The sequence below is a fragment of the Octodon degus genome, unplaced genomic scaffold (assembly GCF_000260255.1).
Source record: "Octodon degus isolate 3935 unplaced genomic scaffold, OctDeg1.0 scaffold00013, whole genome shotgun sequence".
NCBI classification, from domain to species: domain Eukaryota; kingdom Metazoa; phylum Chordata; class Mammalia; order Rodentia; family Octodontidae; genus Octodon; species Octodon degus.
Window position 1 is genome coordinate 4230379 of NW_004524589.1, and position 15267 is coordinate 4245645.

Genomic DNA, 15267 nt, shown 5'->3' on the forward strand with positions numbered 1-15267 from the left:
ACAATACTATTGGCTGCAAAACAAAACAAAGGAAGGTGAAATAATAAGTCAACATGGTTATTTTAGGGTATAGGACATAACACCCCAAAATATGACTGTAGAGACAAGAATATACTACCCAAGCTATAACTCTTTTGCTGTTGATTACTTCATGTTGAGTATTTTGAAAAATTACAGACATAGATACAATTTTTTAAAACTGCCTTTCTATAAATATATATATGTATATATGTATATTATATTAACTAATTTATACAAGTTAACTAAGGAAATATTAACATACATTTTTTAGCTTCACTTTTTGTGAATTGCACGACATGGTGGTTTAGTTAATGATTTGGGTAGGTTATTGAGTTATTCCTTCTCTCTATCTTTTATAATTTTCATTTTAATTAATATATAATAGGAAATAACATACCCATAGAAATATTTATTCAATTATATTTTATCTCCATCTACATAGCTACTATATATACTGTAAATTATAATGAAAATGATCTTAATACATGAAATGGAAAAAGATTAATGAAAATTTGAATATTATCAGCTTTATGAAAATTTTGGCTATAGAGATACATTAATTAACTATTTTCTACTTAGGGAAGCCTGATTTTATTTTATTTTATTTTTATATGTATTTGATATAGTGTCTAACTACACAGATCAGACTCCTAGTGATCCTCCTGTTTTCAGCCTCCTCAGCACTGGGATTACAGATATGTCCCACCTTGCCTGATCTCCATGGCCTGCTCAGTGTGCCTAGGGATGGGGCTGGTGCCGCATGTAGTGCTGGGGATCAAACCCTGGTCTTTGCTCTTGCCTAAGCAGGCACTTAGTCCACTGAGCTATCTCGCTGATCCTGGGAAGCATGATCTTAAAGGCAATTTCAGCTTAAGTTACTCATGAAATAATTTTATTTGCATTCAAGTGAAATTTTACCTTAGACAGTGTTTGCAAATCAAAAACCTAACAAGTAGTATATAGAACATAAGAAAAGTAATTCCTACAAATGGCTAAATATATTTTAAGAGGACTCTAATGAGAAGTCCAGTTAACCAAATAAACCCAGAGGAAACTCAGAGAGTTATGTGAAATAATATAAATTTTAAAGGCAAAAAGCTAATACTTTTATAGTGACAAAGTAATGAATGCATATATGAGATGAAATTGAAACATGAACTTATAGGGAAAAAAGAACAAGAAAAATACTTAGAAATTAATTACAGATAGAAGAAAGGAACTACTTTATCTGTTTCAAAAGGAATTTGGTCTCTCAACTCCTTTCCTATTAACAGGTTCAGGAACCCCCAAGGGTCGGGGGTGGGGGGAGGAGATAGGTTCCCTTCAGAAGGAGCCCTGCATAAGTCCAAATTGGTACAATGTAATCCTACTCTGTCAGGAATTCCCACACACTAGCTCTGAGTTGACATTTATTCTGTAGATCCAGAGCACCATTGGCCTCTGTCAGGCCAAATGGAAGCCTGCAGAAATCCAGTGAAGATAGGGTTCTAGGTTCACCTTCAGTGTCACTGGGCTAATGTGGCCAGAGGTCCTTCCTGTATTTATTTCATCCTTTTGAACACAAATTTGTAAGGGTCTGACTTGTCCCTTGTAAGTCTCCACATTGCTTCCCCAACTCATGCCATGAAGGCCAAATGGAAATCACTAAAATCACCTCTCCCTACAAAAGTAGTAAAACAAAAGAATAATTGATCCCTAAGAGCCGATGAAGTTAGGACCACCTAAAAGTTTTAAGAAATGTGAAGGTGGTGTTTCCTAAGTTTTAGCACTTACCTCACCTGCTTGGCTGGTCTTTGAAAACTAGAGGATGGTTGGTGTATGATAAACAAGGTCACAGGTCAACTACCATCGCAGATGTTCCTTTATGTGGTGTCCACTAGGGCATATCAAAATAAGTACTGACACCTGACATCCAGCTAATGCCTGACTTATTTGATCCCCAACACCACATGCTACACCAGCCCCATGCCTGGGCAGGCTGAACCAGCCGCAAAGTTTGGGTGTGTTGACACAAGCCTGTAATCCCAGCGCTGGGGAGGCTGAAAACAGGAGATTTCTGATCTGCATAGTGAGATCTTATACCAAATGCAGAAAGAAAAAAAAAAAAGATAATCAAGCTTTCACCTGGCCAGGCCAACAGTGCTCCTTCACTGCTATACCTTGGGACAGTTCGCCCAGCCCATGACAGACGGGCACCACGAATGCCAAGACACCTTGCAGGGCACTGTGTTGAAACAACATATTGATCACATCATTCTAGATAACAGTACACATAGACATGCCTCTGGTGGTGAAAAATACTGACATTTCTGGTGCTTGACAAGTCATCAGGATTTCATAGACTCCGGATTTCCTTGAACTATCCTCTACATCTAAGGTGAGCCAATTCTCAGGAAGAAGTAACATGCTCTCTGTGTCCCATTGCATACTGGAGAAAACAACTACACACCTGAGCTGTTCCTGTAGCCTATTTATAGGCCCCAAAAGTTTCATGAGAGAAAGAAAAGTTTCTGTTGCTTGCTCATTGCCAAGTGGCTCTGACCTGGAGTCAGATGACCCAGGTACATCTATGAAATTGCTCATTCAGTTTGGTGGCTGGGTTGTTGGTTAGGCAAGTTGGCAACAACTGAGCCTGCCTAGAAACTACGCATTTGGAACAATCACAGAACTAAATGTGCAACCTGAGAGGCCTGTGATGAACTAAATTTTGTTCGATATGCCAGGCTATAAGACTCAGTTAGTTAATGGAGAAACAGTGGATCAAGCAGAGGTGATCTGTTCACGATTAGGCTTAAGAGAGTGGACAAAGCACCAGTCAGATGCATAAAAATGAAGCCCACACTGAGTTCCTCGTTTCCTGTACCATACCACCTACTTCAGTGGAAATTTATTACCTCTTGGGAAATAATCAGTTGATGAGGAATAAATAAAGTTCAGAGCTAGGATATGGATAGGTCTGCACAACATATAAACAAAAGCCAAAATATGTTGCCATGACAACTGACCACTACCTACTAGTGATAATTTAAATAGTGATAACTTAAAAAGTAGTGTGACACTGCAATGATTAAATGGGCTTAAGAGCAGTCTTCCTCGTCATGTACTTTGGGTGGTACAAGTTGGGCTAGTGGCATATTTGTCCTGATTCATGGATGGTGGATGATGGTTGCTGACTACTTGGAGACATAGAAGAGTGAAACTGCAAGATCTCCTTCAAAATCTTCCTCAGCTGGGGTTGTTGTTGATGATAAGGAACCACCCTAGACAAAATTCAATGATTTTTCAAATGCAAGAAATAACTGGTGATCATTCATTATAGGTGTTTGGAAGAAGAAGGAGAGGGGAAAAGGAAGAGGAGGAGGAAGGAGATGAGGAGCAGGAGAAGGTAGAGGAGGAGGAGGAGGAGGAGTGAAGCTGTAGTGCACACAAAGTGTCAGTTCCTTTCTGCGGTTCACAAATAGCCCCAGACTCATCTGGATCCAGTGCTTATAGACTGTCTGAGGGACAAATGAGACATTCAATGTGCTATCTCCAAAAGTGAAAGAAATCTGCTTTGGACAATAGACATTAAGGTAATAAAATATTTCAGGTATGAATCATCTCTATGTTATTATCATGAGTGATTATTTCAACAAATAAATAAATACATAAATTCTGAATTGCAGTTCAGTTCAAGAAACACTCAGAACCTAGTATTTCCAGGGCATACATTGGTTTACTAAATATAAAAAGTAAGGACCAGCCAAATAGCTCAGCAGATTAAAGTGCCTCCAAGCAGGAACAAGGGCCAGAGGTTTGATCCCTGGGCCTGCTGTGCCGGACCCACCCCCAGGGTGCACTGAGAGGGCAATTGAGACTGGGCATGGTGATGCACATCTGTAATCCCAGCACTTGGGAAGCTGTAAACAGGTGGATCACTATGAGTCCAATCTAGTAGTGAGACCCGGAACACCCTGTAGACCCTTCCCTAAAACAGAAAAAAGTAACATTTCCTAGCGTTTCAAGGTTTTTGAGCTTAAGCACCAATTATGAAGAAAATGAACATGATGAAGGCTTTAATTTAACTGTGAAATAATTATGGGCATAATAATGGAAAAGTGAGTTATAGAAGCAAGCCCTAACTAATCCTTATTATTTCGGATAAGCAATCATTTTCATCATTCTAGGTTAAAACTATGAAAATTTCTTTTCATCCAAACATATTTAAGAAATCCTAAATATTCAGCTGTACTTATTATATCACATAAATATATTTTGTCTTACACTGTCCAATACAGTTATCATCAGCCATAGGTAGAATTTAGATCACAATTAACTAAAGGTAAACTTGAGAATTCAATCCTGAGTCATATTAATCATTTTAAACACACTTTGATCACAATCTGCCGTATTATAATACAGAATCACTTCTGTTCTCATAGGAATAGTTACTGGCCTTATAAGCTGAATCTATCTTCCAGAGTAATGGAGCAGGTGGAACCCCTGGATTTTAAAGAAATCTTCTCCTTCCATTCTGTATTAGTGTCTACTTAATGAATACATTCTATTCTGTTGTAAAATTAATGGCTTACTTTCTTTTCTCTTTCTGGTTGTAAAACAAATGTCTTACTTTCTTCTGTTGGCAAGCGTCTCTTCACCATTCCTTACAGGGATCTTCATTCCGTGTGTCTCTTTATTTGGATCAAAAGAACAAGGAGGGCTTTGTGTGGGTGTTCTCACTGGACGGCCACAAATCTTATTCACCTTTTAAGCAGAAAACATTAAAAGGCACTTAGAAACTATGCTTCAGATTTTCTGAGAATGTAACACTTTATGCAGTTGAAAACAATGACATGTTCTTGCTTTTATCTCAAATAATAACCTTTCAACATTCGACAATTCCCAGTTTTTCATAAAGAATAGATCAAATTATCTATATTAAATGTGAATGATAGCAAATTCATATTATTCATGAATGTAGTATTCATGGGGAAAACATGTAAAGTTAGAGAAACAAATTAACAATGTGATCTCCTTATAAAAATATAACTACTTGGCTAAAATGGACACTATTTATGGTTTATATATATTTTTTTAAATATCTTTATTTATTTATTTGTGGGGGGGGCCGGCTCAGCCCACCAGGGGACAGGGCTGGCTGGCATGTGGTGCTGGGGGATTGAACCGTGGTCCCTGTGCTTTGCTAAGCTTGTTCTAAGTAGGTGCTTTAGACCACTGAGCCATCTCACCAGCCCCGATGGTTTATATTTTTGTGTATAATCATGTGTTGATTTTGAAATTTAAAAGAGTATCAAACATGCACTACTTTTCTAAATGAGTCTAGGAAGAGATGCAAATATCTGTGTAGTTTCTTTTTACAGTTCCTTCTTAAAAATATCAGTGAGTATGTTTAATATGAAAATTTTATTCTGTAATAATTCTATGGTTTCTTCCTTATCTGGAGAGATTTTCTAGGGTGTTATTTTGATATATTTAAAATACCTATGTAACAAATATAATGTACATGATTAATACTGCAAAAATTAAGTTATTAATTCACCATATAATATATCAAAAAGACTTGTATGGTAATATGCACTTGAAGACAAAGAGTAACATACCTGAAAATATAGCAAACATTGTCCCAGAGTCAGGAAACCTATTATCTTTGAACTCTTATCTATTAAACTTATGAAAAATGAAAAAGATAAATTAGTCCAAAGTTTTCCATTTCTCTGAGTTTTCCAGACAATATCCATTAATGATGTACATTCCATTCGTTTTATTCACACATTTGCATTCTAACCATCATACACCACACATACTCAATGTTACGAGATAAAAGATGATTAACTAAATTTTTTCCTAACAGATTTTATAACCTAAAACAAACAACAAAAGGTTTCCCCCAGTCATCAAAATGGAAATTATGTGTGTAAGTCTAGACATCACAGGAAGGTGGGATCCTCCCCAGTTGCTGGTGGCAGAAGAAAAGACGTGTCTACAGGCTGTCCCAGGAAAGAGCACTCTGTGGAGATGAGGCTGCAAGCATCTGTTGGACTTGAATACGCTGAGGCTTATTTAAATTCCATCAAATCATAAATGAATATTTATTGTACTTCACTATAAGTGCTAGCGCTATAAGTAGGTATACGATGTCACCCCACATGCATCCAGTTGAAATGAAAGCTATACATGCAAAACAGCCATTGTACTATTGCATGCATTATAAGAAAGCCAGTAACATTGTAACATGCACAAATACACACACACACACACACACACAAATGGCAGATTCACTGTCTGTGTTGCTCAGGAAAATGCTTCATGCTTGAATAGCAGGAAAAATAATAAACTGGAAGTGTGTAAGGTGAAAGAGGCAGGGGAGAAAATTCTAGAAGAGTAATGTAGCAGACAGCAACAATGTAACTACACATATAGAACCAGGGCACTCAGTACAAAAGAATACTAGACCAAGAAATAAGCATGCGGAGGACACGAAAAAGACAAAGCCATGACTCAACTGCCACTGCTAAAGAGCTCGCGACAGCAAATGGAGTGGAGAGGAAAGTTTCTAAGCTGGGAAATAATTGCTACAAGAGCAAAATGATCAGAGCAGCAGCATGAGAGAAGAGACCTGGGGCTCAAGGTCAATGACAGACAGAAGCCAAAAAAAGGAAGCAGATGTGAAAGATACTGAAGAGAGGCAGACAGAAGCACCTGGAAACTGACAAGGTGAACAATCTCAGAGCCAAGAATGATTATGTAAGGCAGAGGGAAAAATCAGAGAGGAAACTGCCAAAGAATATGGATCTGATACAGAAAATGGCTCAGAGTTCAATTTGCCTGGAAAGAAGGGGTCATGATAGGTAACAGCAAAAGGAAATGGTGTTTTAGGTGTAGTTGGAGACAGATCATGCCGGGGAGTTTGGATAGAAATCTCTGAACATTAGGCTAAGGTTTATTTATTAGACAGAAGTCCCTGTGGGTTACTGAGTAGAAACACAAAACACCAAATCTGATATTAGCAAATGCATCTGGCAGCAATATAAATGTTGAACTAGAGAAAATAAAAAACCTCTTCAAAACAGGTAATGTATGAACAGACCCCTCCAGTATTCCCAAAGAAAGGAATTTTAACTCTGAGCTACAGTCATGGCAGTGTTCATAGACAGCAAACAGAAGTAAAACCAACAAGACTTGGAGAGTGATTGTTGTGAGAAATGAGGGCACTGTGAAGTTGGGGTGTTAAAGGACTACAAGGGAATTTCTAAACCCTGAAGCTACAACTCAGTGACAGCAGAGTGTAAACACATTGGCAAGGTGCTAAATATTCAAAAAGTGAAAGGGGGAAGAAACCCCCTTGTTAATAGCTCCCACTAACAAGAAGATGGTGAGGTCTTTGCAAGTGGAAATGTCCAACTGCCATGAGCCATTCTGAAATAGAACAGTACAGAGAAAGGCAATGAGAATCTGTGATCAAGATCCCACGTTACTAGCCCCAGGGCCTCAGCCAGGTCATGGAAACCCTATTAATCTCAGCTTCCTCATCCCTGAAGTTCAAGAAAATGACACAACTTTGCCATTGTGAGTTAAGAGAAATCCTCTCCCACCATGACCCTCCCTTGTTGGACCTAACACCATATCTGCTATCGAGCATCCAGGTAGAAAGATGGAAAGCTGAAGAATACCAGCTTCACATGATTGCTGTTTTCATTATCACTTATAATTTGGTTTACAAATACAAAAGCAAATACATTAATCAAGGACTTATAAGGTATCTCCAATGTGTCTAAAGACCCAAGAACTTAAGCTTCATTCCAGAAATCCAAGTGAATTTCAAATTCTTATATTTGTTCCTACCAAAGAGATCTGCTTCACATTTTATTTGAAAGGCAACAGCAAACCATCTGTCACCAGGAGGTTAGTTTGTCACCTTAACTCCCCTGAGGTGAGTCAATTTGGACAACCTATTTCAATACTAGTATCTTCTTGCTATTAAAAAAAAAAATCCTCACACTTACATTGACAATTTTTCTTCTGTGACTCATACTGCAATTTCTTCCTTCTTCTTCTCCCTGGTCTCTAGCCCTCTCTCCTGCAATCAATCTGAAGTGTCTCTAAAGCAAAATTGTTTTCCTCCCTAATGCTTATCAATTCCTACTGGAAGTCCTCTCTCCGGCTTCCCACTGATTTTCAAGTTCTCATCTCACCTTGAAATTACTCTTGAGTTGCTCATAACCCATATCACTTCTCCCATTAAGTGTTGGTCTGAACAACTCCTTGTTGCTTAGCTGGCTTTCCTCGTTCTCAAAGAAATCTTGGCATCACACGCAAAGTATAAACTTATCGCTAGCACATCAGCAAAAACTGTGTAGGGGGTCACTCTGAAAGTGAAATAATAACTAAAATAAGGAACCCAGTAGTTCATGATCAAGTATATTTTGCTCCAATATATGAACAGCTACTTTTAAACTGTCAGGAGAAAATACTACTGGACATTTTTTCCCAATTTTAATAGGTTTTTATATGTTTTCTCATGATCAGTGCTCTTATGATTTTGTTGTTTGTTTGTTTGCACAGTACTGGAGATGAACACAGGACATGTGCACTGAGCTACATGCTCAGCCTTTTTTTAAAACAGTAAGATTCATGGACTCATTAAGTCTATGAGGGTGGGCTCAAACTTGTGATCCTCCTGCCTCAGCCTGCCCGAAGTGCTGGATTACACACACACCCCTCCATGCCTGGCTACCTTTATGGTTTTAGAAGTAAGTTAAGGGTAGTATCCATCAACAAAGCTCAGAGTGAAGAAAAGTTGCCAAGATAGAGATGTAATCTATGTTCTTAGCTTTATTCAATACATCAAATTAGGAAAGAAGTAGGCTCAGAAGATAAGGGGAAGGACAGTGGCTAACTGCCAGAATCATTATGTTTAGACTTCATTTTGCAGACTCTGGTCATATATTAATGATTAATGAGAAAATGAACAAAATTACCAAGGTCTTGTTTTCAGAAAATTTAGCAGGATTATTCCAATAGAACGGTAGTTGTCCTATACATAGGATAATATGACTGAGGAAGAAAACAATGGAATTAGAAAGGAATGGGATGATACAGCTCTTTTATAGAAAAATGGATAAGAGTTAGCTACTGGTACAAGGTGAGAAAGGAGAAGCCAAGGCTGTTGGCGGTTTTGAACATGATAACCGGAACATTACAGAACTCACACTTGATACGTGCAATTTAGAAACTGTATCTGTACTAAGAGAGACTGGCTTATTCTCTTTAGAGTTTTTCTTCGGAGGAATTTTTAGAAAACAATTCTAAACAATGGATTAGAGATTTTAAAAGTCAGTTAACATAAGAATCATCAATAAGACCCAATAGTTAAACCTGTGGAAATGGATGACAATACAAAATGCTTAATTTGTTTCGTCTCTTTTTTTCATTTTTTCCCTTTTTCTCTCCTTCATTTCTTATATATTTCTTTTTTCTTTTCTTTCTTCTTCTAAGTTTGCATGCATAATGTAAACAACTAATTTAAAGACAACACTATGCAACACAACAAATACTGTGAAATTCATATTATTTTGTTTAGTGAAATTCTGTATCTTTTGCAATTTTTCTGTTTTATATTTTTCTGTTTTAAATTTAAATGAAAATTAAAAAATTGTATGTAGAATGTAAAACTGTTCAGAAAAGCAAACTTAAGAGGCAGGAGAAAGAGAAGTCAGATAGCGTACCTCCTTCCCCTGCCTAAAACAAATATGAAGAAGAGAAAGAATGTCTGCTGTTTATATCAATAAAAGTGAAAACTAATTGAAAATAAGTGATTACAGAATTATGTGCTAAAGCTATAGAAACTGTGCAAATGATGCAGGAGCTACTTACATGCACAAGGTACAAATAACTGCAGAAGCTGGCAGTGGAAAAGATATTAAATAATAACTATAATACAACTTTTTAAGGAGAATAAAAAGAGTTTAAAAACATTAGAAATGACATAGAATTTCACTAAATAAAATAATAGGGATTCAACAATGTTTGTTGTATTGCAAAATGTTGTCTTCAAATTAGTTGATTAGATTACCAGATATAAGCATGCAAAATTGGTCAGAAAAGTTATAAGAAATTAAAAAGGAGAAGAGAAGAAATTAAGCATTAACTGCTCCTCTCGATAGACCAGCAGAAGTCAGCAGTACAATTATCCAAGCTCTCCTGTATACATACATAAATATATCTGCTTCCCTTCCTTCTTTCTTTCTTTTGTCCTTTTCCTCATCCCAGTGGTTTCTTCCCTTTGAACAGATTCTTTCTCTTTCACAATATCTATTGTACCTGTAAGATTCTTAATACCACTTTTAAAGCACTTTTAAATGCTAGAACTGCAACAGGGAATATATGCGTAGGGAGCTATAAGCGATCAAGAACCCACACAGCATGATCTTTAAACACACACCATCCATGGGAGAACGTTAAATTTATACAATGTACCCAGTTCTCAGGGACAAATAAATAGGGCATTGGTAAAGCTGAATGTGAGAGAAAATAATGTCTCACGCTTGGAAGAGCTACAGATATATTTAATTTGCATTTAGCAAAGAGTGTAGGAGGAGGCTTTTAAAAATATTTTCTTGGAGGCATGAACTTAGATGCTTCAGTTGCTGGACGCTCTTTGTCTTCTCTCATCTCCATCCAATTCTCCAGTAGTCTCCAAATAGGTTTTCTGCTAGTGATCTTTATAAAAGCTCTCCAACTCCTATACAATGTCAAAGTGAGAAGAAGGAGGTAGAAAAAGAGAAGCAGGGCAGGACAGGAAGATGAGAAGACTATTTCAATAATCTTCCATTGGGTCTACTCCTCTTCTACTGAGCAGAGATTGCGTTCTGTGATACTCATTTTGTACACCTAAAACCTAATCAGGGAGCTTGTGCATTTCAGCCCTACTCCTCATCATTAATTGAACTTAGGTGTGGGCCCCATGAAAACCATTAAGTTCAGGACCCCTAAAAAAAATCTTGTTAGCAGAAATAAATAGATGGTGTGACAAAAAATACAGTGACTATTTAAAATATATATTACAGTATAGAGACACTAGCCATTACTCGCTCGAAATTCTCATTCTCCAGTGACCACATGGAAACCATGTTGGAAGTTCTCTCTTCTGAGGATCTTTCATTGCGCTCTTATGGCTCACTGAATGCTCTGAAGTGACAAAAAATGTTGACCTTTTGGAAGCAGCTTGGCTTCAGGGGAGACCCACAAGTTAAAAGGTGCCAGATCTAATGAATATACAGTTGAGGATACACTATAATGTTTTCATTTTACAGGAATTGCCACAAACTTTTTAATCAATTTGGGATAACAAAGCAACTATGAAAAGCCACTCAAGAAAGAAATCTTCCAGAACTGCTTCAGAAAGTAGCAAGAACTCTGGGATAGGTGTGCTTAAAATGAAAATCATTTTGGTGCAGATTAATAGCCTTGTATTTTTTGCTATAACTTTTTAACTTTTTAATTTTAATATTCACTATATTTATTGATCATACTGAAAATATTCAGGTACAAAAAATCTTTATAAAAATCATGTCTTTTAATGAAACTATAATATCAGTGCTTTAGGGCAAATACGTTCTAATGAAAAATGGAAAACCAACCCGTAACTACAGTGCAACATGTCCTGAGTCAGGTATGTCCTACTTAAGAGTAGATTCTGAAAATCTCACTAGCATTTCCAACGAGCCCTTCCTCCCAGTTCCTGTCAGTGTTAGGTTTTCATTCCTATGACCTTACATTCAATAAAAGACAAAACATTTATTTTGGCTCACAGTTTCAGAGATTTCAGCCCATGATCACTTGGTTTCACTGTCTGAACCTATAGGGCAAGGCAGGGACTTACGGCTGACAGGTGTCACACAGGAATGCTGCCTACCTCATGATATCCAGGAAGAGAGAACATGACAGAGCCAGAAACAAAGACAAAATATGACCTTCAAAGTCACTGCTCAAGCAAATTGTTTCTTGCTATTAGGATTTACCTTCTAATAAGTTCATCTAGCTATTAGCCCTGCCAAAGGATTAGTGTAGTTAATGAGTCCTTGAGGGACACCTCACATTTAAACCACAATCACTTTTCTTTCCCTTCTTTTTCTATCTTTTTCCTTTTCTCCTTCCTTTCTTCATTAGTAGGAAAACAGTAGTTTAGCAAGTTCTGAGGAGAGTAAACCAATCATGCAGATTTTTATCCTTATTTAACTAAGGATTACATTATTGTCAAATCAATTGAACACCTATTGTTTGTAAAGCATTATTCTAAGAGTTAGGAATACAACAGTGAATCTGCTTATAGAGAGTTTATATTCTAATGGGGAAAATTGAAATTCTAGCAATAAATGATTTACTTATGTCTTCAGTAATGGTATTCAGTTCAAAAGAGGTCACTGATACAGGATGGTTTGCAATGGGCATCAAATGCTTCCACTGAATAGTCAAGAAAGACTTTTAGAAAATAGTATTTCAATTGTGCTGTAAATGAAGATAAACAGAAGCAGTGAGAAATTGCAGGGAAAGGCCCATAAGCAGACAAAAATTAGAACAGGTCGGCAAATAGAGCAAAAGAGGTCAACTGCAGATGGAAAACGCCTACTGCCAGGACTGAGGGGGCTGAGGTCAGGAAGAGTGGCCATCCTGGAGCTGATGGAATGCTCTGCCAAAGGGTGAGTTTGCGTGCCATGAGAGGGAGGAGGGCTTGAAGAGTATTGAGCGTGGCAATAGTTTGAGCTTTTTATCTTTTAAAACCAACACACTGGCTATTGTTTGGAGAGAAGTCTGGGCTGGACATAAGAAAGCAATGGCATGAGAGAAATGTTGAGGTCAGATATGCAAGGCTTTGTGATGTATCAGGCAGCAGATAACGCTGGCCTTGCTAGGTGGTCCATGAGGACTGAGATTCAACTAAAAGGTATAGGTGTTCTGAAGATGGAGGTACCAGGAGTAGAATATAGATGCTGAAAACAGCATGGATCTAAGAACTGACTTCGGGTATCTTGTCTGAAGCAACAAGGCAAGTGGGAGCATCATTAAATAATATGAAGAAGATTAAGGGATGAGAGGAATTGGGGAGAAATTAAAAGTCTTTCTTGGACACGTATAGATTCCTATGAATAGTATTCCTCCAGGATGAGCTGTCAAGGAGGTTGTCAGTTGTATGAATTAAAAACTCAAGGGAGAAGTCAAACAAGACAAGTAAATGCTGTTATCAAGTGTGTACAGTTAGGATGGGAAGACATGGAGGAGCGATGCTGAGAATGGCTTGCTGGGAATGCCAGCACTCAGATGACAAGGGAAAAGAAGGTTAAGAAGGATTTAAGAAGGACTCAGAGAAGCTGTCAAGCAGGAAGTGGAATCCCAGGAGAGAGGGAACCTCAAAAGACAAATGAAGAAAATATTCTTATATAAAGAGAAAATGATTAAATATGTCAAAGGCACTGACAATTCAAGTAAGATGAGGAGTGAAATTAATCACTGTATCTAGTGAGGAAGAGAATCACCGATGATTCATACAGACTGCAATGTTGTATAATCAACCTTGAGGCTGTCACGGGTCAAAGGGAATAAATAAATGGATATTAGTAAATATGCAAAGAGAGTCTGTGTTTATAGGGCTCCAGAGGTGTGGAAATGAGTAAGTCCTCATTTTGTTTTATTTTAGGACCCAAGCTATTGTCATGTGATTATATTTTTAATAACACAGATACTATTTTGGCTTTGATCCAAGATTTTTTTATTTCAAAAAAAAAGTGAGGTAAAATTTTTCAGAGTGTAGAAATGCCAATGCGACATGAGGTTAAAAAAAGAAAGAAAGGTGAATGTGGAATATTTTTCCTTCTGCAGTCATCCATAGCTCTCAGCATTGTGTCCACAGGAATTGAATGTGGCAGGCAAACCATCACACATGAGTCTAAGACTGAAGCAAAAGCAAAACATAGAAAGTGAGGCACAAGACTAAGGGTTCTGAATATTTCTATAGAATAAAGTTATTCTGGATGAAAAGCACAAGAACAAATCACCTGAAATAATTGGAAAAGAAGGTCATAACTTGCAGTATTTGGTTTGCATGTTTCAGAGATATTTCAAGTATGGGGAATGGGTTGAGGAAGATGGAAGAAATTAAAACTAGGCTGAAGTGGCCGGGTATGCAGCTCAGACTAAGAAGTTTAGATAATCCAGCAGTTTTGGTGTCTTGCTGGCCAAATATTGGAAACGTGAAAGCAAGGTGGAGTAGGGTCAGTCGTGGAAATCAAGAGCCTTTGGCCATGTCAGATTTCCAGAGAAAATATATTGTCTGGATTTAAGCAATTCACCGTAAACTGGTCCCTGCCTATTTCTTAACACTTGTAAAATGAGCATACTTAATTAACTGTGAACGTAGGATGATTTTATATTTTGAAAACCTCTAAAATATAATTATTTTTTCTCTAAGTTGTGTGTCGGATCATTGATAATGGCAATAAAAACTAAATTCGAATACATTTTCCCAAGTCTCTAATTGCCTTTCTTCAAGGAGTTTATAATCCATTTGGGGGGGTTGACTTCCAAGTGAGACACAAATTGATAAACACATAAATTCAGTACAGTACAAATGATGGCCAGATAGGGCACAAGGGACTTGCCAAGTGGCTGTTATGTGCCATGAGATGTACAGCAGCATTCATAAAGTAACCACAGACAAGGGGCACAGCAAGCACCTTTATAAAAACTGTGAATACTGGAGAAGAAAAGGAAAGCAACCCACTTTGAAAGAAGGACTGGGGATCGCACAGCAGTCCAAAAAGTGGGTGTTGGCCTGGCTCTGTGAGGAAAGGCTGATTCCATTGCACTTTGCAATTTGGATTCCGGGAAAATAAGTATTTTTCTCTTATGTGAACTTTGGGATTTATGAGACACAAAGTACCCACTAGTTAGACAATATGATACTCCACAATCCACCAAGCGCTGTGACAGAAGTGGCTGACGGCCTAAACCAACCCGCAGAAGAGGAAGGAGAGCAAATTGGGCGTCGAGTGTAATAACAGGCTATATCGAGATGGTGCACAAGCAGAATAGAAACTTGACCATTCCATTTACTTTTGAAAGTAAGAATACCTATTTGAAAAGGTAAATTAAAAAATAAATAGATTAGGGCCAGGGAGATGGCTCAATGGAATAAGCGCTTCCCTGGCAAGTGCAAGGGCCTGAGTTCAATCCCCGGTTCCACAAAAAAAA

The 15267-nt window shown here is 37.6% G+C and overlaps 1 protein-coding gene across 1 annotated transcript in view; it reads right to left on the bottom strand.

The window, feature by feature from the left end:
• The window catches only part of Gpc5 (glypican 5), an 863449-nt gene that overhangs the window by 472253 nt on the left and 375929 nt on the right, over nt 1-15267 (bottom strand). The window contains exon 4 of the mRNA XM_004626298.2: nt 4631-4764. Coding sequence (XP_004626355.1) covers nt 4631-4764 — 134 coding nt within the window. The remainder of the gene's footprint in view (nt 1-4630; nt 4765-15267) is intronic.